This window comes from Cetorhinus maximus, chromosome 1 (genome assembly GCF_964194155.1).
Source record: "Cetorhinus maximus chromosome 1, sCetMax3.hap1.1, whole genome shotgun sequence".
Lineage (NCBI taxonomy): Eukaryota > Metazoa > Chordata > Chondrichthyes > Lamniformes > Cetorhinidae > Cetorhinus > Cetorhinus maximus.
The window spans coordinates 224,668,725-224,695,481 of record NC_135879.1 but is presented as its reverse complement, the minus strand read 5'-3'; the positions used below and the strand labels follow the sequence as shown (position 1 = coordinate 224,695,481).

Genomic DNA, 26,757 nt, shown 5'->3' with positions numbered 1-26,757 from the left:
TTCTAAATGATCACCCCCTTGTCCTGACATGCTGCTGTGTTCTAGATTCCCCAACCAGGGGAAACAATCTTTCAGTGTCTACCCTGTCAAGCCCCTTCAGAGTCTTGTATGCTTCAATGAGATCACTCCTCATTCTTCCCAAATCCAGAGAACATAGATCCAATTTACTTGGCCTCTCATTGTCAGACAACCCTTTCATCCCAGGAACCATAGGGTGGTCTTTGAACTATTTCCTGTTTCTTATTGACATACCATATAATAAAGCCTTTAAGATTAATTTATCTTCTATTGTACCATGAAGTCCCATTTGCTTCATAATCATCCCTAAAATTTTTCTTCCTGCCTTAAAGCTTTGTTTCCTGGATTCTAGAACTTATGCACTGTTAATTCTAAGCTTAGTCTTCAGTAAAATGATCTCTTTGCATTAGTTTTTAGAAGTAACATTTAATTGGAAAATGATATTCAGATTAGAATCATGTTGCCTGCATTCACCTGCACGCATGTTGTTGAATAAATTAAGTTCTATTATAAAAATAAAGCATTGGTTCAGGTTATGATGGACCTTAGGTGAATCGTGAGTGGCACTGCGCCTGTGCTCATTACAATAGTTTAGAGAATATATTCAGCCTGTGCTAAATTAGCAAAATGATTCCATATCCGTACTCTGAATGTTTGTCCAAAGCTATAAATAAGGGGAAGATTCATAGATTCTCAGTGCAGTTTGGAAAGTTCCCTGGATCCAGATTCACTGGTAGAACATCATGCAGTCTGCCTGCCTCGCAGTTTGCCTCCTCTGCCTCATCTCTTTCTCTGCAGCTTGTTACATTAACAACTGCCCCGTAGGAGGCAAAAGATCCATCATGGACATGGAGATCAGACAGGTAAGGAGTAACTTCCTTTGTCAACTTGTTTACAGTCTAACAGTAACAGTCATTTGAAATAACTAAACACTGGCTGTTCCTTAAATGATTCTCTTACATTGCAAACAAGTGTGCAAGTAGTGCAACAAATAAATATGCAAAATCTCACAGATTTTACAAGCAATATTGGGAAGCTCCACGCTGATAACCTTCAGCATGGCTCATAATGGAAGGTCAGGTCAGCTGACTAGATTGACAATTGTTGAGGAATCAGTGACCTCATTCCCTTGCAGGACATGCATGTCGACAACAAAAGCACATTTCTTTCTGATACTCCAATATGTGACCCCCATCTCATCCTAAACCCTGAGACTGTGACCCTGAGGTGATGTGCGATGCGTTACTCTCAGTGAAGCCGCTGTGCAGGATATTAGCGTTTGCAGCTTAACTATTTTAACCAGACTGTTCAGTTTTAAAATCTTTTACTTTCAGGTAAAAAGGATAAAGTGCATATAAGGACAGACTATCAGACTTATTTTAAAGGGATATTTAATGGAGAATAATTGTTTTTTTTTAATATCTCTGTCCAACCCTAGTATGATCACCTCAAACCTCAAAACATTGTGTAAAAATTCTCACCTCGCATGTGCCTGGCAAGGTAGTGTGTCTCTGGTACTGGCAATTTTCCAGACCAACAAAGGTTATTGTAGTAACTGGAAATTCAATTGATAAAAGGAAAAATTAAAGAAGTTGGCCTTGTATTTTGGAAGAATGGGAGAATGCGAGGATTTGAATTGAAAATTTCAAATTATGGAAAAAGTAATTCAGGCAAATTATTCCTAGGGCTGAATTGTCCCAGATTTGCATTAAGTGCAGTAGCGGGAGGGAGAAACGACGTTTTACCCGCTGGCCGCAATGGCGGCTTCTCATGCTGTACCAATCCCGCATCAGTAATAATGCATTCTGGGAAACACACTATTTCGATGGTGGGCGGGGTCCGTCACCTCGCTGCTTCATCACGCTGGGTGCCATATTTAAAGTGCAGCTGCGTGCACACCTCTCAGTGCTTCCAGTCCAGTAACGCTGCAAAGAAGAGATGGCCCTGAAAGGCAAGAAGACTGCAGCCCCCTGGTTTAGTGACGCATCTCTCGAGTGCCTTTTGGGCGCTGTGGAGTCCCGCCGTGATGCCCTCTACCCCAGCTCTGGCTGCAGGAGGAGCAGCAACATTACCACTCCGGCTTGGCAGGCAATGGCAGTGGTGATCAGTGCCAACGCTGCACAGGGATTGGCCATCCAATGCAGATAGAGAATGAATGATCTCATCCATGCAGCCAGGGTAAGGCAAACATCTCATCACTCTAAACTCACACACTCAAGCCCATCACACATTCACTGGCATCTCACTCACTGCCAGCTCAAGGGACATCACCACCCATCCTCACACACACACCCTCACATGTCCATCTGGCCTGACCTCCTCTGGGGACGGCCTCCTCAGCCCTCACCACCTTGAGGTCACTTGCACAGGTCAACTTGTGCCCCCACACACACCCTGGGATACCCCCTTCCCCAGTGCAACTCTCAACCTGCAGTCTCTTCCCTTGCCCGAGGCCACTTCACTCCCCTCCCCAAGCAAGCCCTAGCCCTGCAGTCATTGAGAAGCCACCATCACCTTATGGCTGACCTGGTAGGTACAGACCGGCCCCAGAGCCCCACCAGGAGTGATTTGGTGCTGTCTGCAAAGACTGGTGCTGATGACTGCAAGCACTGCCCAAAGCAAGGTAGGCAAACAAACCTCGAAGTACCGAACGAAATGCAGCTCGCCAAGTGTACGTCGCTTATGTACAGTTGTGAAACACGCTGGCATGCAATCACACTGATGTGGGCGGATGCTCCAATTGTGGGGGGCGTGGGGGCTGATTCCAGTGGGCTGGCCTTTTAATAATATGCAGATGTATTACGCCCCCCCCCCCCCCCCCCCCCCCCACCTCATTGATGGGCAGAGTGGACGATTGCAAACTGGTTTCACGATTTTGTGAAGCCAATTTTTGGCCCCCTTGCCATATTGTCCACTTATGCTGCCGACCTCACCCAGTGCCAGTGAGCACGAAAAATTACGCCCTTAATGTTTAAAGATTTGGAGTGCAACTCTTTGTACTTAAGCATGTGGAACAGGTTATGATGGAAGGCAGGGACTGAATGGATTGAAGAAGCAGTTTTATGTGTTGCTGAACACTGGAAGTGTTGAGAGGATAAATGGGGCTGTCATTGAAATGGAACAGGATTTATGAACCTAATGGATTTATTGTGTTCCTAAAGATTCTTAAAAGGCATGCGATCGTATTAAGAATGGTATCATGTTATCTCAACAATAGATTTGATTTTGAAGGGACTTTGAGGTTTATGTTGATATATCCTGGGTTTAGGACATTTGTGAGGCCTTATTATTTCTAGCTGACAAAAGGTCTTATTATCATTGCTCATATATTTCCATAAGATGGATCCTGTGATATATGATGATGAGGTGCCCATTACAGCTAAGCAGCATAATAACATTTGCTGAGGTTTCAATAGAATTGCAAAGTAAATCACTGCATGAAATATTAATGAATAAGTAGAGTCAAGTTGTACATTTAACATATTTTCTTTGGCTGATCAATGACATTGTAAGAATTATTTAGCTCTATTTGGATATGGAGTTTTACTGACATCACTGAAACAACCTCTTTTCCAATCCTACACAGTGTATGTCATGTGGTCCTGGAAGTAGGGGCCACTGCTATGGAGCCAGCATTTGCTGTGGGGAGGAGATTGGCTGCTACGTTGGAACCCCTGAGACACTGAGGTGTCAGAAGGAAGACTACCTGCCCTCCCCTTGTGAACCCACTGGCAAAGCCTGCGGTAGAAATGGCGGGAAATGTGCGTCATCAGGAATCTGCTGCACCGAGGGTGAGTAACTGGCTCATCAATTCACATTGTTTCAAAGAAATGACACCTATCTCACTAGAAACCCAATCCAGCAAATTCAGATGTTTAAAAGTTAAATTTTGTGAGCTTTTGTTGTATGAGAGTGAGTTGTTTGGAGAAAAGTTTGGATCCGTGCTTGCTGATAGTGATCAACCTTCCAGATTGGACATGCAATGTTCCCATCAACACATCAATTTGCAACCTATTCCATGTTGTATGTTGCCATTACTCTGGCTGGGAGTTTGCTGCATATGCTTTACGTATATCCTGACATTTGCTTTTCTCTAGTTTGGACTCTCTTGTCTTATGTCCATGGTTTAATTTGAAGTATCACTCTGGATTAATTTATATTGTATTATTTACTGTCCTAAATAGCAGTGAAGCCAAGAAATTAACCCCTTATAGCACATCCCAAATAAAAGTGGGCTAGACTTTCTTACTGACCACCTGGGCGTAAAGAGGAAAGTCAGGTGAGGAGGGCAATTAGGGAGCCCTTGGTGGTACAGTCCTCCAACCCAGAATGATGCTCCATGCTCAGACCGTAAAGCTGTCTATAAATCTATTCCTGTACATAAGTTGGAAAGGTAATAAGGACTAATTTCAACTTTCAGTGGAGACAGAAAACAGACAGTCCAGCTACAACACTGGCATCTACCCATGAATGTGGTATGTCCTGTGCATGAAAAGCAGGACAAATCCAAACCGGCCAATTACTGCCCCATCAGTCTACTCTCTATCATCAGTAAAGTGATGGAATGCGTCATCAACAATGCTATCAAGAGGTACTTCCTGAACAATAACCTTTTCACTGACGCTCAGTTTGAGTTCTGCCAGGGCCACTCAGCTCCTGACCTCATTACAGCCTTGGTTCAAACATAGACAAAAGAGCAGAACTCCAGAGGTGAGGTGAGAGTGACTGCCCTTGACATTAAGGCAGCATTTGACAGAGTGTGGCATCAAGGAGCCCTAGAAAAATTGGAGTCAATGGGAATCAGAGGGGAAACTCTCCATTGGGTGAAGTCATTCCTAGCACAAAGAAAGATGGTTGTGGTTGTTGGAGGTCAGTCATCTCAGCTCCAGGACATCACTGCAGGAGTTCCTCAGGGTGGTGTCCTCAGCCCAACCATCTTCAGCTGCTTCATCAATGACCTCCCTTCCATCATGCTCATTTTAGACACAAGTTCAAGGTGAGGGGCAGGAGGTTCAGGGGGGATGTGAGGAAAAACTTTTTTACCCAGAGGGTGGTGACGGTCTGGAATGCGCTGCCTGGGAGGGTGGTGGAGGCGGGTTGCCTCACATCCCTTAAAAAGTACCTGGATGAGCACTTGGCATGTCATAACATTCATGGCTATGAGCCAAGTGCTGGTAAATGGGATTAGGTAGGTAGGTCAGGTGTTTCTCACGTGTTGGTGCAGACTCGATGGGCTGAAGGGTCTCTTCTGCACTGTGTGATTCTGTAATTCTGTGATTCTGTGATAAGGTCAGAAGTGAGGATGTTCGCTGATGATTGCACAATGTTCAGCACAATTTGCGACTCCTCAGATATTGAAACAGTCCATGACCAAATGCAGCAAGACCTGGAAAATATCCAGGCTTGGGTTGATAATTAGCAAGTAACGTTCATGCCACACAAGTGCCAGGCAATGACCATCTCCAACAAGAGAGAATCTAACCATCGCCCCTTGATGTTCAATGGCATTACCATCACTGAATCCCCCACTATCAACATCCTGGGGGTGGCCAATCACCAGGAACTGAACTGGACTAGCCATATAAATACTGTGGTTACAAGAGAAGGTCAGAGGCTCAAAATCCTGCAGCGAGTAACTCACCTCCTGACTCCTCAAAACCTGTCCACCATCTACAAGGCACAAGGCGAGAGTGTGATGTTATACCTTCCACTTGCTTGGATGAGTGCAGCTCTCACAACAGTCAAGAAGCTCGACACCATCCAGGACAAAGCAGTCCACTTGATTGGCACCCCATTCACAAACATTCACTCCCTCCAGCACCGATGCACAGTAGCAGCAGTGTGTACCATATACAAGATGCACTGAAGGAACTCACCAAGCCTCCTTAGATAGCACCTCCCAAAGGCACGACCACTACCATCTAGAAGGACAAGGGCAGCAGATAGATGGGAACACCACCACCTGCAAGTTCCCTTCCAAGCCACTCAACCATCCTGACTTGGAAATATATCCCTGTTCCTTCACTGTCGCTGGGTCAAAATCCTGGAACTCCCTCCCTAACAGCACTGTGGGTGCATCTACACCATATGGACTGCAGTGGTTCAAGAAGGCAGCTCACCACCACCTTCTCAGGAGCAATTAAGAATGGGCAATAAATGCTGGCCCAGCCAGTGAAGCCCACACCCCATGAATGAATATTTTAAAAAATCAGTAGCCCTCCTGTTCTATGCCCTTTCTTTTATTCATTCCTTTGCTGTTATGAATAATTTACCTGAATCAGCCTTTTCTAAACTTGAAATTTTCACTCTGAGGGAGTGGATGATCAGGCCACTTATCCATTCCTGTCTGGCTCCTGCCTCTGCAAAAAGTTAAAATTTTACTCAGATTGAATTCTCAATCTAGTAGCATACTGCATTCCTATTTTTGGACTATTTATTCATTAACTATTTGCATGGGATTCATTTAAGTTAGTTAAGTTAGGTCATGTTGTTTCCTGGCACATGGAGGTTAGATTAGTGTCCCTTTTAGATTCCCGAATACATTGATACTCTAGTCAGGAAACATAATAAGGAAACATTTTTTTGGTGAATGGTCAAAATGTGTAGCTTGTCACCATTGCGCCATATAACTTAGACACTTTCAAAAGAAAACTAGATGGGTACATGAGGGAACAGGAATGAAATGCTGAAAGGTAGGTAGACAGAATGGAGGGAGACTCATGTTGAGCTAAAACACCAGCACACATTTATTGGCCTGAATGGCCTGTTTCAATGCTGTATATTCTATATAATCCTATCTTGTATTCCCCTGTTACAGAGAGCTGTGCCATGGATCCCACATGTGACACCAGGATTGTCTTCCCTTCAGATTAATCTGTGCCTCTGGAATATGCTAATCACCAGCACAAGATCCAGAGTCCTGAATTCTTGCCCGAAGCTTCCTGCCTATAGACATTGAATACAATCATATTTTAATGCTAAATAGATAGAAATTATAACTTATAACAATTTTCAGACATGTATAGGTGTTTTAAGCTTAATGTGAAAAAATGTCAAAAGTTGGAATAACAATTAAAAATAAATAAAACACACCAACTATTTACCCCTTTTCTTGAGTATTTCTCATGTTCAAACAATGACATTATATATATTTTATATATATACACACACATATATATATATATATATACACACACGCACTTTCATTTCAAAGTTTGCAGATGACTTGAAACTTGGGGGAAGAATTTTCAGCTCAGCGAGCGGAGGCGTAAAATGATGCGGGGTGACTTCAGGTATGCATCCCGATGTCACTGCGCGTCAGTTAGATTTTTAGTTTGGCAGGCGCGCAGCCAACTTGGCTGCACGCTCGCCGAACTGTCAAAGGCCTGTTAAGGACACTAATTATCTAATTACATAGAAACCTAGTAAATATGAGCAGGTAGGCCATTTGGTCCTTCGAGCCTGCTCCGCCATTCATTATGATCATGGCTGATCATCCAACTCAATAGCCTGCTACCGCTTAGTCCCCATAACCTTTGAGATCCCTTTCACCCCAAGAGCTATATCTAACTCCTTCTTGAAAACATACAATGTTTTGGCCTCAACTACTTTCTGTGGTAGCGAATTCCAAAGGCTCACCACTCTCTGGGTGAAGAAATTTCTCCTCATCTCAGTCCTAAATGGTCTACCTCATATCCTCAGACTGGTTCTGGACTCCCCTACCATCAGGAACATCCTTCCTGCATCCACCCTGTCTAGCCCTGTTAGAATTTTATAGGTTTCTAGGAGATCCCCCCTCATTCTTCTGAACTCCAGCGAATATAATCCTAACCGACTCAATCTCTCCTCATATGTCAGTCCCGCCATCCCAGGATTCAGTCTGGTAAACCTTCGCTGCACTCCCTCTATAGCAAGTACATCCTTCCTCAGATATGGAGACCAAAACTGCACACAATATTCCAGGTGTAGTTTCACCAAGGCCCTGTATAATTGCAGCAAGACATCCCTGCTCCTGTACTCGAATCCTCTGACTATGAAGGCCAACATACCATTTGCCTTCTATACCGCCTGCTGCACCTCCATGCTTACCTTCAGCGACTGGTGTACAAGGACACCCAGGCCTCGTTGCACATCCCCCTCTCTCAATTTATAGTCATTCAGATAATAATCTGCCTTCCTGTTTTTGCTACCAAAGTGGATAACCTCAAATTATCCACATTATACTGCATCTGCCATGCATTTGCCCACTCACTCAGCTTGTCCAAGTCACACTGAAGCATCTCTGCATCCTCCTCACAGCTCACACTCCCAACCAGCTTTGTATCATCTGCAAATTTGGAGATATTACATTTAGTTCCCTCATCTAAGTCATTAATATATATTGTGAATAGCTGGGGTCCCAGCACCGATCCCTGCGGTACCCCACTAGTCACTGCCTGCCATTCAGAAAAAGACCCGTTAATTCCTACTCTTTGTTTCCTGTCTACTTTTCTATCCATCTCAATTCACTACCTCCAATCCCATGCACTTTAATTTTACACACTAATCTCTTATGTAGGACTTTGTCAAAAGCCTTCTGAAATTCCAAATTAACCACACCCACTGGCTCCCCCTCATCAACTCTACTCGTTACATCCTCGAAAAATTCCAGTAGATTTGTCAAGCATGATTTCCCTCTCGTAAATCCATGCTGACTCAGTCCGATTCTGCCACTGAATTCCAAGTGCTCAGCTATTAAATCTTTTATAATGGACTCTAGAATTTTCCCCACTACCGATGTCAGGCTGACTGGTCTATAATTCCCTGTTTTCTCCACACCTCCCTTTTTAAATAGTGGGGTTACATTAGCTACCCTCCAATCTGTAGGAACTGTTCCAGCATCTATAGAATCTCAGAGGGTGACCACCAATGCACCCACTATTTCTAGGGCCACTCCCTTAAGTACTCTGGGATGTAGATTATCAGGCCCTGGGGATTTATCGGCCTTCAATCCCATCAATTTCTCCAACACCATTTCCCTACTAATACTGACTTCTTTCAGTTCCTCTCTCTCACTAAACCCGGTGTTCCCCAACATTTCTGGTATGTTATTTGTATCCTCCTTTATGAAGACAGAACCAAAGTATGTATTTAGTTGGTCAGCCATTTCTTTGTTCCCCATTATAAATTCCCCTGTTTCTGACTGTAAGGGACCTACATTTGTCTTCACCAATCTTTTTCTCTTCACATACCTATAGAAACTTATACAGTCAGTTTTTATGTTCCCTGAACCTTTACACTTGTACTCTATTTTCCCCTTCTCAATCAATCCTTCGGTCCTCCTTTGCTGAATTCTAAAGTGCTCCCAGTCCTCAGGTCTGTTGTTTTTTCTGGCCAATTTGTATGCCTCTTCCTTGCATCTAATACTACCTCTAATTTTTCTTGCAAGCCATGGTTTGGTCACCCTTCCTGTTTTATTTTTGCGTCAGACAGGAATAGACAATTGTTGCAGTTCACCCATGCACTCTTTGAATGTTTGCCATTGCCTATCCACCATGATCCCTTTAAGTAATGTTTCCCAATCCATCATAGCCAATTCGCGCCTTATACCATTGTATTTTCCTTTATTAAGATTCAGGACCCTAGTCTCAGAATCAACTACGTCACTTTCCATCTTGTTGAAGAATTTTATCATTTTATGGTTGCTCATCCCCAAGGGGCCTTGCACAACTAGATTGCCAATTATTCCTTTCTCATTTCACAATACCCAGTCTAGGATGGCCTGTTCTCTAGTTGGTTCCTCAATGTATTGGTCCAGAAAAACATCCCATATATTCCTTCTCTACGGTATTGTTACTAATTTGATTTGCCCAATCTATATGCAGATTACACTCACCCATAATTACAGATGTTCCTTTATTGCATGCATCTCTAATTTCCTGTTTAATGCCATTCCCAACATCACTACTACAATTTGGGGGTCTATATACAACCCCCACTAAAGTTTTTTGCCCTTTAGTGTTTCTGAGCTCTACCCATACGGATTCCACATCGTCGGAGCTAATATCTTTCCTCACTATTGCGTTAATTTCCTCTTTAACCAGCAATGCAACTCCACCGCCTTTTCCTTTTTGTCTGTCCTTCCCAAATACTGAATACCCTGGATGTTCAGTTCCCATCCCTGGTCACCCTGCAGCCATGTCTCCGTAATCCCGACTATATCATACCTGTTACATCTATTTGCGCAGTTAATTCATCCACTTTATTGTGAATGCTCCTTGCGTTAAGGCACAAAGCCTTAAGGCTTGCCTTTGTAACATTACTTGTCCTGTTCCCAGTATTATTCACTGAGGCCCTGTTTAATTCTTGTCCTTGATTTCTCTGCCTATCACTTTTCTTATTCCCCTTTCTGTCTTTTGCTCTTGTCCTTGATTCCCCCTCCTCTGACTCCTTGCAATAGGTTCCCACCCCCCTGCCATTTTAGTTCAAACCCTCCCCAACCACTCTAGCAATTATTCCCCCTAGAACACCAGTCCCACTCCTGCCCAGGTGTAACCTGTCCAGTTTGTACTGGTCCCACCTCCCCCAGAATCGGTCCCAATGTCCCAGGAATCTGAAACCCTCCCCCTCACACCATCTCTTCAGCCACGTATTCAGCCGATATATCCCGCTATTTCTACTCTGACTAATTAAGGCTAGTGAGAAAGCTGCCCGTCCAACCTTAAGGTTGGCGGGCAGGCGAATAGCCCAGGCGGCCTTCGCATTTTTCATGGAGCCTCATCCACTGTTGGGATGAGGTTTCATGAAGGGCTTATAAATTAAATAAATGTTTTCATTAAAATTCATTGAAATATCCCAGCTCATGTGACACTGTCACATGAGGGGAGATGTCTCAAATTTTTTCCTTTATTAAAATTTTTAAAACTTAAAACCTATCTCCCTCAGGCACCTCAGTGCCTCAGGGAGATTTCTGCGCTCTTTCATGCACACTCCCGACTCAGGGACCTTCCCCGCAGCCCGCACAGGGAGCGCACAGCGCTTCTGGGCGCGCGTCACGCTGGGTGGGCCTTAATTGGCCCGCCAACGTAAAATGGCTGCACGGACCCGATCGAGGGCGCCGATCAGGTCTGCGCCCGCCCGCGCCCACCCCCGCTCGACCCCCACCCCGACAGGGGGGAATTGTCTCCTTATAAATATAGAAAATAGGAGGATGGCAACAGACTTCATGGGGACGTAGCAAAAAATTTTAACGAAGAGAGAGCCGGGAGTGATTGTACACAAATCTTTGTAGGTGGCAAGAATAGTTTAAAAGGCTGTTAAAAAGCACACATGATCATTGGGTTTAAAAACCGGGGCACAAAGGACAAAACGAATGAAGTTACATCAGACCTTTATAAATCACTGGTTAGGCTGCAGTTGAGGTATTGAGTTCAATCCTGGGAGCCACACATTCAGGTGGATGTTAAGGCTTTGAAGAAAATGCAGAAGAGACTTAGTAGAATGGTACCAGGTATGAGGGTCTTCAGTTACGTGGAGGGACCAGAGAAACTGGGATTGTTCTTCTTACAACAAGAGGTTAATGGGGGATTTAATAGATTTAATAAATCAAAATCATGAGGGGTTTTGATAGAGCAAATAATAGCTAGAGAATCAGCAACAGGGGTCTTAGAATGGATAATCGGCAAGGGACTAGAGGGGAGATGAGGAGAATTATTTACACAGCAAGTTTCCATGATCTGGAATGAACTGCCCGATGGTTGAAGCAATAATGTCGTGTCTTCTAGCTCTCAAAAGTTCAAAATAATTACACTTTTAGGCTCCAAATGCCAGAACTTCATCGAGTGTATTTTTGCTGCTCTCTGTGTGGCCAGTGGGCTGATACATTTTTGCTCAGCAGTAAATGTGGCACCTGGATGTACATCCATAGAACAATTAGTTCCCAGCACTTTGTGAATAATATAACAATATACCATGTTCCTTTTTAAAAAATAATCTCTTTACATAAATACAACTGTTCCAATCATCAATTTTTTAAAATTATCTAGACTAAAGATGATTAACAATATAATTTTTATAATTTATAATTTTATAATTGAGCAACTTTAGAGTCTGTTATAGCTTGTTTTCTTTTCTCAAAATACTATTCACAATATCGCTTAAGTGGTGGGATGTGCCTCCATCTTGTAGAATTGGCATTCATTGCTGTTATGGTTGAGTTTGCACGCTGCACAGGCGATGTTGTGTATGTTGTTCTTTGTGTTAATAGGAGCCGTGCTTGATGTTGCTAATGTTCTGTCACTTACTAGTGACATTGTTGATGATGCTCTGCTTGTTAGCAATGCTGCTGATGTTGCTAATGTTCTGTCACTTACTAGTGACGTTGTTGATGGTGCTCTGCTTGTTAGCAATGCTGCTGATGTTGTCCCACTTGTTACCGATGCTGCTAATGTTGTCTCACTGGCTCGTGATGTTGCTGGTGTTGTTGATGATCTTTTCTGCTTTTTCAGCTCAGATGTAGGTCGAATATGGACTTTGTTCCCTTCTTATTTGTTTAGCAGTTTCAGTCTCAATGACCTTGGAGGCTCAGCTTCACCGACAACTTTTGCCGGGTTCCCGGTTTTTATGACTGGATCCTGTTCGTGTATAGCCTTTCAACAGCTCAGGCAGGGATTTGGCATGTTTGTTGAAGTGTTGACCACCTTCTACTTTTGTGTCAGTAAGTTATTGTGTTACGTCCCCTGGTCACTTGGAGGAAGTATTATCTTATACTTTCTTCCATTCAACAAAAAAATCACGTCAGCCTTAAGAGGTGTAGACTGGAGTGACAATAAGGCAAGGTTTGGGTTTTCCCTCGCCTCTTGGCCTTTCATAAATCTGTGTCCCTTTGGGTAAGGTGGTGATGAGGTGATGATGTTGAACCCACATTGTTCAGAGAATTCCTTAAATTCTCTGGAGGTGGATTGGGTTCCATTGTCACATCCATTTCTGATGGGTCAGTACTGCCATTCTGGCTTGTATTTCAGACTGAACTCGTAACTCTGAAGCTTCAAGGGTAACTTCTATAGTCTTGCTGGTCCTTTAAATAGATTTATCCTGTAGGTCTGATCCAGTGGACGATGATCACTCTCCTCTATGAACTTTCTCTCATAAGGATACAGATGAAATTTCTCACACCCATACACGACTGCCAAAAGCTCTCTCTATATGTTCCCATTTCTGGTCTCAGCTGATGTTAGAGCTTTGGATATGAACGTTATTGGTTTCCCCTCTTGTTCTCAGGCTGCTTCCAGTCCTATTGTAGAAATATCTACTTACAGAGTGATAGGCTTCTCCTGTGGTTGGATGACAGACTTGTCTCCTCACATACCACTTCTTTAGATTTGTTGAAGCTCCTCTCGTGTGACTCTGACTACTGGTACTCAACAACTTCTTTCATCAGGTTTGCTGTGTGTTCTGACATGTGAGGTATGGAAGAACTCACGAACTGGATCAAGCCAAGGAAACTTCTCAGCTCTTTCTTGTCTTGGAGCTTTCATCTCAGAGATAGCTGTGACTCTTTTAGGATGAGGCTTAACTCCATCAGGTGTGTATTCTATACCAAAGAACTGACATTCTGTTATTTTCATAATGTATTTGTCTGCATTTAGCTTGATCCCAGCTTTCCTGGTTCTCTCCATCACTTCAGGTCAAGGGTAGTCATGATCCTTCTCATCTGCACTGTAGATCTGGATATCATCAGCTATACCAACTGCTCTCTACATGCTTGGATGTCTCATCTATTTTCTGCTAGAACACATCCTGTTCACTTTAAAGCCAAAAGGTAAATACAGGAATTTGTACTGACCAAAGGGTGTGTTGAATGTTGTCAGCATTGAAGATTCCTCATCAAGCTTCACATTCCAGTAGCTATTCCTGCATCAAGCTTGCTGAAAAAGTTTGCCCCAGCCAGTGCTGGTGCGATCTCTTCCAATTTTGGAATAGGGCAGTGATACTTTGGGTCTGCCAGCTCTCATGTTCCAGCTGTGCCACAGGGCATGGTGGCCACTGCTGGGACTGCAGAAGGGCCTAGAGGAGGGTGGTTTGTGTTGGAGCTGGGATGTAAGGTGAGTCTGGGGTCTCGCTGGGGCTCAGTTGGCAAGGCCCCAGCGAAGGAGTGAGGCATCGTTGGGGCCGAATGTTGGGGTCTTCACACCTTAGGGTGGGCCTCTTGTGGGCACAGGATAACCATCATGGAGCTTCCCCCTCTAGCCTGGCACCGTGGTTCACCAGGTTTTACCTGACAGCTTGGTAACTAGTGTTACGGACAGCAAGGGGTTTAATTTAGACAGCCCTGATTTCTACTCTCACCGCCAGTCCGTAAACAGAAAGGTGTTTTCTCATTTTCGATTTCCCCTTTATAAGTGGTGACGTATTTTCCCAACCCCTCAGTTTTGGTGTGATCCAATTCTCTATTAATGACCCCCAGCAAACCCGAGATAGGATGAACTAAAAGGGTTAGTTTATTTTACACACATTCAAAACAAAGGTAGTTAAATGCTTTCTTCAATAGTGTTGGGCTTTGATCCTGGGATTTTATTTGCACCATGTGAGGCTCATGCCTGGTGTCTGGGGACTAAGACTTCACTCTATATTTTTATAATATATATATATTATCCTGGCTAATCTATAAAATTATTCTTTTTTTAATACTTATGTCTGGCAAAGGCAGCTGAGTTCATACGAACATACGAAATAGGAGTAGAAGTAGGCCCCTTGAATCTGTTGCCCCATTCAAGAAGATCATGGTTGATCTGTTTGTTTTTCGGTTCCACATTCCCATCTACCCCGATAACCTTTGACTCCCTAGCCTAACAAGAATCTATCTACCTCTGCCTTAAAAATATTCTGTGACCCCCGCCTCAACTGCCTTCTGAGGCAGAGAGTTCCAAAGTTGCACAACCTTTGAGAGAAAAAAATTCTCTTCATCTCTGTCCTAAAAGGGCGACCCCTAATTTTAAAACAGTGCCCCCTTGTTCTGGACTCACCCACAAGAAGAAACATCCTTTCCACGTCCACCTTGTCAAGGCCATTCAGGATCATATATACTTTAATTAAGTCACCCCTCACTCTTCTAAACTCCAGTGGAAACAAGCCCAGTCTGTTCATCCTATCCTGATAAGACAACCTGCTCATTCCAGGTATCAATCGAGTAAACCTGGATATTTTTAAGGCAGAGGTAGATAGATTCTTGTTAGGCAAGGGATAGATGGGAAGGTTGTCAGGGGTAGATGGGAATGTGGAACCGAAACACAAACAGATCAACCATGATCTTATTGAATGGGGGAACAGGCTCAAGGGATTGCAGCAGTTCAAGAAGGCAGCTCACCACCTCCTTCTCAAGGGCAAATAGGGATGGGCAATAAATGCTGGTGCAGCCAGCAAAGCCCACATCCCGTGAATGAATAAAAAAAGAACCTACTCTGAACCGCCTCTAATACATTTACATCCTTCCTTAAATAAGGAGACCAAAACTGCACATAGTATTCGAGGTGCGGTCTCATCAGTGCCCTGTATAACTGAAGCATAACATCCTTACTTTTGTGTTCAATTCCTCTCATAATAAAGGATAACATTCCATTCGCCTTCTTAATTACTTGTTACTTGCCCGGATACTAACTTTTTGTGACTCATGCACGAGAACACCTAGATCCCTCTGCACCTCAGAATCCTGCAGTCGTTCTCCGTTTAAGTGATACTCTGCTTTTTTATTCTTCCTGCCAAAGTGAACAACTTCACATTTTCCCACATTATACTCCATCTGACAGATTTTGTCCACTCACTCAACTTACCCATATCTGTCTGCAAACTCCTTATGTCTTCTTCACAACATATTTTCCTACCTATCTTTGTATTGTCTACAAACTTAGCTACCATGCCTTTGCTCCCCTCATCTCAGTCATGCTCTGCCAGCCAGTCAATCTTCTATCCATGCTAATATGTTACCCCCTACACCATGAGCTTTTATTTTCCACAATAACCTTTGATGTGGCATCTTATCAAATGCCTTATGGAAATCCAAGTACAGCACATCTACAGGCTCCCCTTCACCCACTGCACATGTTACTCCTTTAAAGAGCTCTAATAAATTGGTTAAACATGATTTCCCTTTCATAAAACCATGCTGACTCTTCCTGATTCCCTTGAGCCTTCCTAAGTGCCCAGCTATAGCCTCTATAATGATTGACTCTAGCACCTTCCCCACAACAGATGTCAAGCTAACTGGCCTATAGTTTCCTGTTTTCTGCCTCTCTCCATTCTTGAACAGAGGGGTTATACCTTCTACTTTCCAGCCTGATGGAACCTTTCCAGAATCTAGGGAATTTTAGAAGATTAATACCAATGCATCTACCACCTCATTAGCCATTTCTTTTATGACCCTAGGATGAAGTCCATCTGGACCCGGAAACTTGTCAGCCCACACCTCCATCAGTTTCCTCAGTACTGCTTCCCTAGTGATTGTAATTTCACCAAGTTCCTCTCTCCCCTTTACCTCCTGATTTACAGTTTTACTAGAATGTTTTTTGTATCCTTTATACTGAAGACAGAAACAAAATATTTGCTCATTTCATCCATTTTTTCCTTATTATCTACTATTAACTATCCATTCTCACTCTCTAGAGGACCAAAACTCACTTTACCTACTTTATTCCTGTTTAAATACCTGTAGAACTTCTTGCTATCAGTTTTTACATTTTTAGCTAGCTTCCTCTCATCTTGTGTGGGCCAGGCACCACAGTCCCTGTTGAATATATCTTCTCAATAATGAATGCAGCTTGGTTACCTGAAATATCACGTCTCAGTGTTTCTGCAATGAAGGCTATTTTGTTTGTAAGAGCATTTTTTTCACCTTTTCATGGGGTGCAGGCATTACTGATTTGTTGCCCATCCTTAATTGCCCTTGAGAAGGCAGTGGTGAGCTGTCTTCTTAAACCCAGCAGCCTGTTCTGTAGCAGATAGGTACAACTGAGTGACCAGACCATTTATTAAGGCTTATTGCTGTGGGCCTGGATTCAAGGCTGGACCTGGCCAGGTAAGGATGGCAGATTTCCTTCCCACGAGGGAGAACATTAGTGAAACAAATGGGTTTAGACAACAATTGATGATAGTTGCATGGTCCCCATTGCTGAGGCTGGCACTCAATTCCAGGTTTATTCATTTAAATTTAATTGCCAACAGCTGCTGCGGTGGGATTGAACTTGGGTTCCCAGGGCATCAGCTAGGGCTTTGGGATACTAATCCAGTGCCACCACACCACTGTCTGCCCAGTGAGTGAACTTTGACCTGAAGTGTGCTGAATTCCATGACAAGCTGCTGAAAGACGAGCGGGCCCTTCAAAAAAGGTCAAGAAATGCAGTGAAAAGAAATGTCGCACTGTGGAGGACGTCAAGATTAAGACAGGGCAGGCACTTCTAAAGAGCAGTAACCACTTAATTGTAAATATAAAGTTACAGTTTTTTTTTAACCTCTAATCAATGTTATTGCATTTCTTTTTTTATTTATTCTTTCACGGGATGTGGGCATCGCTGACTCGGCCAGTATTTGTTACCCGTCCCTCACTGCCCTTGAGAAGATGGTGGTGAGCTGCCTTCTTGAACCGCTGCAGTCCCTGTGGTGTATGTACACCCACAGTGCTGTTAGGGAGGGAGTTCCAGGATTTTGACCCAGTGACAGTGAAGGAACGGTGATATATTTCCAAGTCAGGATGGTGAATGGCTTGGAGGGGAACTTCCAGGCGGTGGTGTTCCCATCTATCTCAGGCATTTTCACCCCTCACCCCTGGATAATGGACAGGAAAATATTCCATCAAAAGAGTGGGAGGAATGATGTGACAGAGTGCTAGCAGCCTCTTTAAATATAGCGCCAATACTTCCTGCTGCCTAAGAAGATGGCTCCTCCATGTCCCAGCAGTTAATTGACTAGCTGCCACTGAATCCCCACATTCCCATCCGAGTGGCAACAGCTCCTGTTCCCAATCCCTGCGGCTCGACTTGATTAGAACTTGCCACAAAGTCTCCGTATGATTTTTTTCTTCTTTCATGAGATGTGAGAGTAGCTGACAAGACCAACGTTTGCTGCCAATTCCTAGTTGGAGGGAGGTGGTGGTGTAGTGGTATTGTCACTGGACTGGTAATCCACAGACCCAGGGTAATGATCTGGGTTCAAATCCCACCACAGCAGATGGTGGAATTTGAATTCAATAAAGATCTGAGATTAAGGGCAGAATTTTGCCCTCGGATGGCGGGCGGGCCCCACCGGCTCGGCGGCATGCGGGCAGCCGAACTCCACCGCCGAAACGGGGCCCGCCGCCATTTTGAGCGCTATGCGCTTCCTGTGCGGTGGGGGGGGGTGGGATTCCCCATCTGTCAAAGTGCGGTCTGTCACGCATGCGCACGAAAGAGCGCATTGCTCCCTGAGGCAAAGTCCTGTCTCAGGGAGTTTACTGACAGATAAGAAAAGTCAAAAAATAGAGAAATATTAAAATTATTAAAATGTCCACCTCATGTGACAATGTCACACGGGATGGGACATGTTAATAAGAAACACATAAACTTTATTAAATTTTTAAAAAACAGACATGAAACTTCATCCCGCCAGTGGATGAAGTTTCATGAATAATCTGGCTCCTGGCCTGTCCGCCAGCCTTAAGCTTGGACAGGCAGGGTCTTTAACAAGGTTAATTAGCCCATCAGTGGCCTTAATTGGCCATTGACAGGTCGGCCGGCGGACAGCTGATTTCGCTGTCCGCCCGCCTTCCTGAAGATTTAAATGGACCGGGATGACGTCGGGGATTATTCCCGATGTCATCCCGCATCATTTTCCCCTCGGCGAGTGGGACCCGCCCCCAAATCGCCAAGGGGAAAATCCTGGCCTAAAAGTCTAATAATGGCCATTGCTGTAAAAACTCATCTGGTTCACCGCCCTTTAGGGAAGGAAATCTGCTGTCCTCATCTGGCCTGGTCTACATGTGCCCCCAGGCCCACAGCAATGTGGTTGACTCTTAAAGAAATGCTCTCTGAACAAGGGCAATTAGGGATGGGCAATAAATGCTGGCCCAGCCAGCAATAACCAAATTCCACAAACAAATTTTTTTTTAAAAATTGCCCTTGAATTGAGTGGCTTGCTGAGTCATTTCAGAGGGCAGTTAAGAGTCAAACACATTGATGTGGGCCTGGAGTCACGTGTAGGCCAGACCAGGTAAGGATGGCAGATTTGTTCTGAACGAGATGGATTTTTACAACAATCAATGGTCACCATTACTGAGACTAGCTTTATATTCCAGATTTATTATTTGAATTTAGGTTCCACCAGCTGCCAGGGTGGGATTTCAATCCATGTCCCCAGGGTATTAGCCTGGGCTTCTGGATTACTGATCCAATGAAAATTACCACCACTCCACCATCTCGCTGTGGCTCAGTGCCAAATTCTGTCTGACAATGCTCCTGTGAAGCATTTTGGAACACTAAGGGTGCTACATAAATACAGATTGTTGTTGTTGTTGCCCTCACTATTGCCCTCATTGGCTTGGACTTCAACTTTGTGGACAAAAGGTTTTTAAAAACTAAACTAACACCCAGTGAGATGTTTGTTGCTGTCCTTTGTTTAAGGAACCTGTCACCTGGACCCAGTTTGGCCTGCGTGTGACTCCTGTCCCATACTTCATACCTGCTTCTCGATGCCCTCAGGATAATGTGGAATGGGAAATGCTTACTGTCTTGCCAATGTTGGCCATAACCCAACATAAAGGAAAAAATGGTAACAGAATGTTGTGATTGTAAACCAAGGCCAAGGGACTTGGCGACACTGAACAGTCCAAAATTAGACTCTGAGACTCTGTAATGGAATAAAATGGAATTATCGCGGTCAGTTCGGAATATCCAAGCATCAGTATCCAATTGGATGTCCGTGGCGGAGAGAGGCCCAATCCATCAGCCAATTGAAGAACAAGGTGTTGAACCATGCTCTGGGAGGCTTCTTAGCCTAAACAAAACAAACTTTATTTACGCGAGAGCTTCCATGGCTGCTTGTATCCAGCCAGCCCCTCATACAACCATTTTTTTTCCTATGAAACCACTCCCTAGAATTTATTTCCCCCATGCTAGCCACACATTGGTTGAACAAATCACGTGACCCCCTATTCAGTTGAACTGGTCTCAAAGTGACAGTCATCACACAGAGCATCATCAGAAATGTTGGCAGTGAAGATTTTCTAGTGGATTAAAAAGTTAAGGAAGCAAGTGATTATTTACTCCCAGTTAGAAATTAGTTAATTGCAAGAGTTTTTTAAAAAAAATACTCTTTCTTCTTTGGCCAAGAGTATTTTACATCAGAAGTGTCTTCCTTACAAACTTGTTCACTTTATAGCGTCTAGAGTGATAGACAGTCGTTTTCGCTGCTGCAGTAACTTCAGTTACTCGGGCAGAGGTAAAAAAATGCATTCAGACATTAGACTTGGAAAGGCATGATTACCATCAAACGTGCAGTAACAGTAAAAGCTCGAATTAGATTTTTATTGACTACATTAGTTATTCTTTTGCATTTGCATTAGCCAGTGCTGTTTACATATGAATATCAGTCCTGATCAACAAAGAGAAACAGCCGTTAGATCCAAAGGAAATAAATTAATAGAGCCTCAAGTCATCTCCAAAAATGCTGATTCTTCAATGCCTCTCTCCTCTACGGACATCCGATTGGATACTGATGCTTGGATCTTCAAATTCTATTCCAATTCACACCCCATTGTGTATAGGAGATCTTTCAGATAAAACAAGTTTGTTAAATTTCTATTTCATGAGGACTGCACGACATCTCTGCACTGTAATAACATAATAAAAAGATGAACTGATGAGACTTTTTTAACTGTAAAAGGCCACTGCCGGGTTTGTGAATGACCTGACTTAGTTGCAATGCCTCCTTAGTTAAACAGCTCAGCACAGAGTGAGCAGATGCAGAGCATTCTGAGCTGGAGGGTGAACAGCCAGGGGACAATGGCATTAATGGCATTAATGAGGACCAGCAAGCAGATTTTAGGGAGTTAGGGAAGAGATTAATGAGCAAAACCTCAAAGGGGGTAATCTCTGGATTGCTTCTGAGGTCAAGTGCTAGTAGGTACAGAAATGGGATAGCACACATGTATACGTGGCTGGGGAGGTGGTGCAGGAAGGGATGCTTTAGGTTCCTGGCATATTGGAAACAGCTCTGAGGGCAATGGAGCCTGGACAGGCTGGATGGGTTGCACCTCAACAGAACTGAGGCTATTATTGTCATGGGGTGTTTTTCTATTGCTGTTGGGGATTGTTTAAGTTAATCTTGACCACCACAGCACAAATCATTGTCATATGAGATGGAAGGCTGCCACAATTTAATCTGGTAGAGGGATAGAAATATGGATGTGGCAGTAGAAAGGAGAAACAAGGTGCACAAAGGATTAGGTGAGACAAATAGCAGCAGAGTAAGAAACAATAAGCTGTTTAGTGAGGTCAGGCTAAGAGAGAATATAACAAGGTCTAAAATTGGTTTACAGTACTTGTATGCGAACGCACACAGTGCAATAAGTAGGTTTAGTGAGTTGCAGATGCAAAGAGCCACAAGGGAATATAGGATGATAGTGGAGACCTGGCTCAAAAAATAGCAGAACTGGGAGTTGAATATTCTTGGATACAAAGTGTTTAAGAAAGATAGAAAGAAGAAAAGAGGAGGGGGTGGCAGTATTGACTAAGGAGGATATTACAGTGCTGGTGTGAGAAGATGTACTGGAGGGGTCAAGGACAGGATCTATATGGTTAAGAAGTAATGGATGTACTATTATACTACTAGGTATATTCTACATGCCACCAACTACTAGGTAAGATGTGGAGGAACATATTTTCAGGAAAATTACAGAGAGGTGCAAGAGCTATTGTTATGACATGGCAGGTGGTATTTGCCAGGCTGACCAAATCTATAAGGGAAACTTGGCCACGCTATCACAACGGTTTTGCAGTTTGTATTTATGACGAGAATGTTTATGCATTGAATTCAGAAGTAATGAGTCCACCAACACCTTTAGAGATTTTAAAAATTAAATTAAAACTTTTATGAGCAAAAGAAAAGAATTAAACATACACAAGATTACAATAACACTGTTTCTTGATATTATAACAAATCCCAAAATTCTTAATTAGCCTGACTCCCAACTATACACCCCCCTCCCCCCACCGCCCCCTTAAAGCAACCATCCAAAATAGATTTTAAATGTAAAGAGGAAATCCAGCAAGGTTACCACAGCACCCACTCGACAGTGGAATCCCAAAGGCTTTTTATCACAACTTTGATTGCTGGAACAGCAGACCTCTGCAAAGTGGCTGTTTCACATCGTGTATCTTTTAGATCTTACACGGCTAGCCTGACACAACCTTCCATCCTTCTTTAAATATATTTCTTCCTCTTTAATCTGTAAATCCCATTGTTTCCATGTGTCTTTGGAATTTACTTTTCTCATACTACAAAAATCTTTCTGTCAATATGCCCTATTTATCCAGTCAGTTGTAAAGCTTTATCATGTTTCTTTGAAAACCAAACACCTCTCCGCTTAGCTTAAAATTCAATTTTCATTCACACCCCATCTACTGACTTTATCCCAGCTCACTCATTAGCATTTCAAACACCCTTTTTAGATCTAACTCTTTTGTTAATTTCAACCTTGCAGTCTATCTGACTCTAATTCAATTAAATCAGCCACACAGACAGAACCATCCACACACACACAAACATAAGCCTACTTTACAATACCCCACAATAATATTATGAAAAATATGGTAGTTTTGTGACACTATAGAGAAATGATAATGGGGAACTTCAATCATGCTAATGGGGTCATAATAGTGTAAAGAGAAGAAAAAAGGCAACATTTCTGAATTGTGTTATGGAGAAGATTCTTGATCAGTATGTTTCCAGCCAATGAGAAAGGAGGCATTGCTGAATGTGCTTCTTGGAAATGAGGTGGGTTAAGTTGATCAGTTCTCGGTAGGGGGACAGCAAGGGGGAAATGGTCATTTTATCAAAAGGTTTAGATTAACTATGGAAAAGAGTAAGGCCAATCTAAAGTAAAAATAATTAATTGAAGGCAGGCCAATTATACTGGGTTATGAGAACATGTCTGACTCGGTTATACTAGAACCAGGGATCGTAGGGCAAAACTGTATTTGAACAATGAGCTGCCTTTAGAGAGGAGATAGTTTGGCTGCAGTTGAGGTACATTCCTATGAGTGGGAAAGGTAGGTCAAATAAATCCAGAGGTCCACGGATGGGGAAAGAGACAAAGATGAAGCAGGAAAAGGAACATATGACAGCCTTCAGGTTGCTAATACAAGTGAGAACCAGGCTGAATCCAAATGTCTTCTACAGGAATATAAACGGTAAAAGAGTATTAAGAAGAGGGGTGGCACGTAGGGGCCAAAAGGAAACCTACACAACGAGACAGAGGGCATTGCTGAAGTTCCAAATGTGTACTTTGCATCACAAAATTACAAAAATTACAAAAAGTTAGCATGTGGGTACAGCAAATAGCTTAGAAGAGAAATGGGATGTTGGCCTTTATTACAAGGGGGTTGGAATATAAAAGTAGGGATCTTTTGCGACAACTGGACAGGTCATTGGTGAGACTGTACCTAGAGTACTGTGTACAGTTTCAGTCTCTATACTTAAGGATGGGTATACCTGCATTGGAAACAATTCAAAGAAGGTTCACTAGGCTGATTCCTGGGGTGAAAGGTTAGAATCTGGAATGCACTGCCTGAGAGAATGGCGGAGGCAGGTTCAATCGTGGCATTTGAAAGGAAATTAGATAATCCAATGAAGAAAGAAAAAACATTTGCAGGGCTATGGGGGCGGGGGCGGGAGCGGAGACCAGCGAGGAACACCTCTACTTGGGCAGCGAATAAATAAAGGGAGAGGTTTGGGCCTTTCACTCATCTTCCGGGAGCGGAGACAGCTGGACTTGCGAGGGTCACCTTGGGCAGTGGGTTGAGTTTGAAAAAAAATCCAAGAGTGACATCTTACAGGAACCCTGTAAGTTCATTGGTTGGTGAGAAGCTGCTGTTAGAGAGTGTGTTTAAATAGCTTAAAACCAGAAAAACATATCATTTATAAAGAAGTAGCTACTTGGATTTCAGTAAGGAACACTAGCAATAGAGAAGTAAAGTTAAATCAAGTCAAAGTGAAATAAAGTAATAAAATAAACCAAAGTACGATGAAGTTAATGTAAGTGTAGTAAAAATTAAGTTACTAGTAATTTATTCTACTTATTCTACCTACTCTAATTAAAAAGAAAACAATTTTTAGAGTTACGGGATGGCAGGTGAGCTCGGCCAAGTGGAGTGTACATCCTGCGCTATGTGTGAAGTTGTGGACGTACCATGTGTCCCTGACAAACACATCTGTAGGAAGCGTCACCAGCTGCACAAGTTGAGCTCCGGGTTTCGGAACTTGAGCGGCATCTGGAGTCACTGTTGTGCATCCGCGAGGCAGAGGACTACGTGGATAGCATGTTTAGGGAGGTGGTCACACTGCAGGTGAGAAGCGTACAGCCAGAGAGCGAATGGGTGACCGCCTGGGAGCCTAAGAGAACCAGGCAGGTAGTGCAGGAATCCCCTGAGTCTATCCTGCTTGCTATTAGGCTTGCTAATCGGTTTTGCATTTTGGATGCTGACGAGGGCAAAGGTTCCTCAGGGGAGCGCAGCCAGACGCAAGCCTGTGGCACCATGGATGGCTCAGCTGTACAGGGGGGGAAGAAGAATGGATGGGCAATAGTGATAGGGGATTCCATTGTCAGGGGATTGGACAGGCATTTCTGCGACAGTAAACGTGACTCCAGGATGGTGTGTTGCCTCCCTGGTGCCAGGGCCAAGGATGTCACAGAGCACCTGCAGGACATCCTTCGGGGGGAGGGAGATCAGCCAGAAGTCGTGTCCACATTGGTACCAGCGACATAGGTGGGAAGAGGGATGAGGTCCTGAAAGCAGATTTCAGGGAGTTAGGAAGGAAATTAAAAAGCAGGACTTCAAGAGCAGTCATCTCAGGGTTACTCCAAATGCCATATACTATTGAGCATAGGAATAGGAGGATTGATCGATTAAATATGTGGCTGGAGAACTGGTGTAGGAAGGAGGGCATCAGATTTCTGAGGCATTGGGACCGGTTCTGGGGCAGATGGGACTTGCGCAAGCGAGACGGGTTACATCATAATAGGACTGGAATTGATATTTTTTTATTCATTTATGGTATGTGGGCTTCGCTGGCTGGGCCAGCATTTATTGCTCATCCCTAGTTGCCCTTGAGAAGGTGGCAGTGAGCTGCCTTCTTGAACCGCTGCAGTCCATGTGGTGTAGGTGCACCCACAGTGCTGTTAGAAAGGGAGTTCCAGGATTTTGACCCAGTGACAGTGAAGGAACAGTGATATATTTCCAAGTCAGGATGGTGAGTGACTTGGAGAGGGACTTCCAGGTGGTGGTGTTCCCATCTATCTGCTGCCCTTGTCCTTCTAGGTGGTAGAGGTTGTGGGTTTGGAAGGTGTTGTCAAAGGAGCCTTGGTGAATTCCTGCAGTGCATCTTGTAGATGGTACACACTGCTGCTACTGTGTGTCGGTGGTGGAGGGAGTGAATGTTTGTGGATGTGGTAACAATCAAGCAGATTGCTTTGTCCTGTCCTATACTCAGAGAGATTTGCTAGTGCTGCTGGGGTGGGTTTAAACTAGCTTGTCAGGGGGGATGGGAGCCTGAGGGGTGACCCAGGTTGGAAGGAAGTAAAGTTGGTAACAGGAAGTAGTAGTGAGACTAGAAGGCAGGAGAAACAAAGCAGAGCACTGAGTATGCTTCGAATGCGGAATGATGTGAAAAAGACAAAGTTAACCTGAATGCGCACAGCATTCGCAATAAGGTAGATGATCTAAAGGCACAAATGGAGGTTAATGGGTATGATATAATTATCATTATGGAAACATGGCTGCTTGGTGGCCAAGACTGGGAACTGAATATTCAAGGATATTCAATGTTTAGGAAGGACAGACAAGAAGGGAAAGGAAGTGGAGTTGCGCTGATAATAAAGGATGCGATCAGTGCATCAGTAAGGAAGAATCTCAGATCGGAATCTGTTTGGGTGGAGCTAAGAAACAGCAGACATTGGTTGGAGCTGTTTATAGGCCACCAAACAGTAGTGGTAATGTGGGACATGGTGTTAATCAGGAGATGGGAGAAGCATGTAGCATGGGCAGTACAATAATCATGGGTGACTTCAATCTACATAAGACTGGGTAAACCAATTGAGGACTAATGCTGTGGATGACAAGTTTCTGGAGTGTGTTAGGGATGGTTTTCTAGGGCAGTATGTTGAGGAGCCGATGAGAGGACAGGCTATTATAGATCTGGTATTATGTAATGAAAAAGGGCTAATTAATAATCTTGTTGTAAAATAACCTTTAGGGATGAGTGACCACAAGATGATAGAATTTTACATTATGTTTGAAAGTGAGGTAGTTTACTCTGAAGCAAGGGTGTTAAAGTTGAATAAAGGAAATAATGAAGGCATGAGGGACAAATTGGCTGAGGTGGATTGGGAAAATACATTAAAAGGTATGACTGTACATAGGCAATGGATAGTCTTCAAAGAACTATTACATAGCTTACAGCACCTATACATTGCTTCAAGGTACAAAAACTCCAAAAAAGTCAGTCAACCATGGCTGACAA

The 26,757-nt window shown here is 43.5% G+C and overlaps 1 protein-coding gene across 1 annotated transcript; it reads left to right on the top strand.

Annotated features, from left to right (window-relative positions):
• The first annotated feature begins 761 nt into the window (after nucleotides 1-761).
• Nucleotides 762-7,104, top strand: LOC144687794 (neurophysin 1-like). Its single transcript, XM_078554302.1, has 3 exons — nucleotides 762-881; nucleotides 3,605-3,809; nucleotides 6,836-7,104. The coding sequence occupies exons 1-3, from the start codon at nucleotides 762-764 to the stop codon at nucleotides 6,889-6,891; spliced, it is 381 nt and encodes a 126-aa protein (XP_078410428.1). The 3' UTR covers nucleotides 6,892-7,104.
• The last annotated feature ends 19,653 nt before the right edge of the window (nucleotides 7,105-26,757 follow it).

What these genes read in the sequence shown, in the direction of transcription:
- LOC144687794 (XM_078554302.1), top strand. Translation starts at nt 762, where the DNA reads ATGCAGTCTGCCTGCCTCGCAGTTTGCCTCCTCTGCCTCATCTCTTTC. An exon ending in TGGACATGGAGATCAGACAG is followed by an intron (nt 882 to 3,604) that starts GTAAGGAGTAAC and finishes AATCCTACACAG; the next exon opens with TGTATGTCATGTGGTCCTGG. An exon ending in AGGAATCTGCTGCACCGAGG is followed by an intron (nt 3,810 to 6,835) that starts GTGAGTAACTGG and finishes CCCCTGTTACAG; the next exon opens with AGAGCTGTGCCATGGATCCC.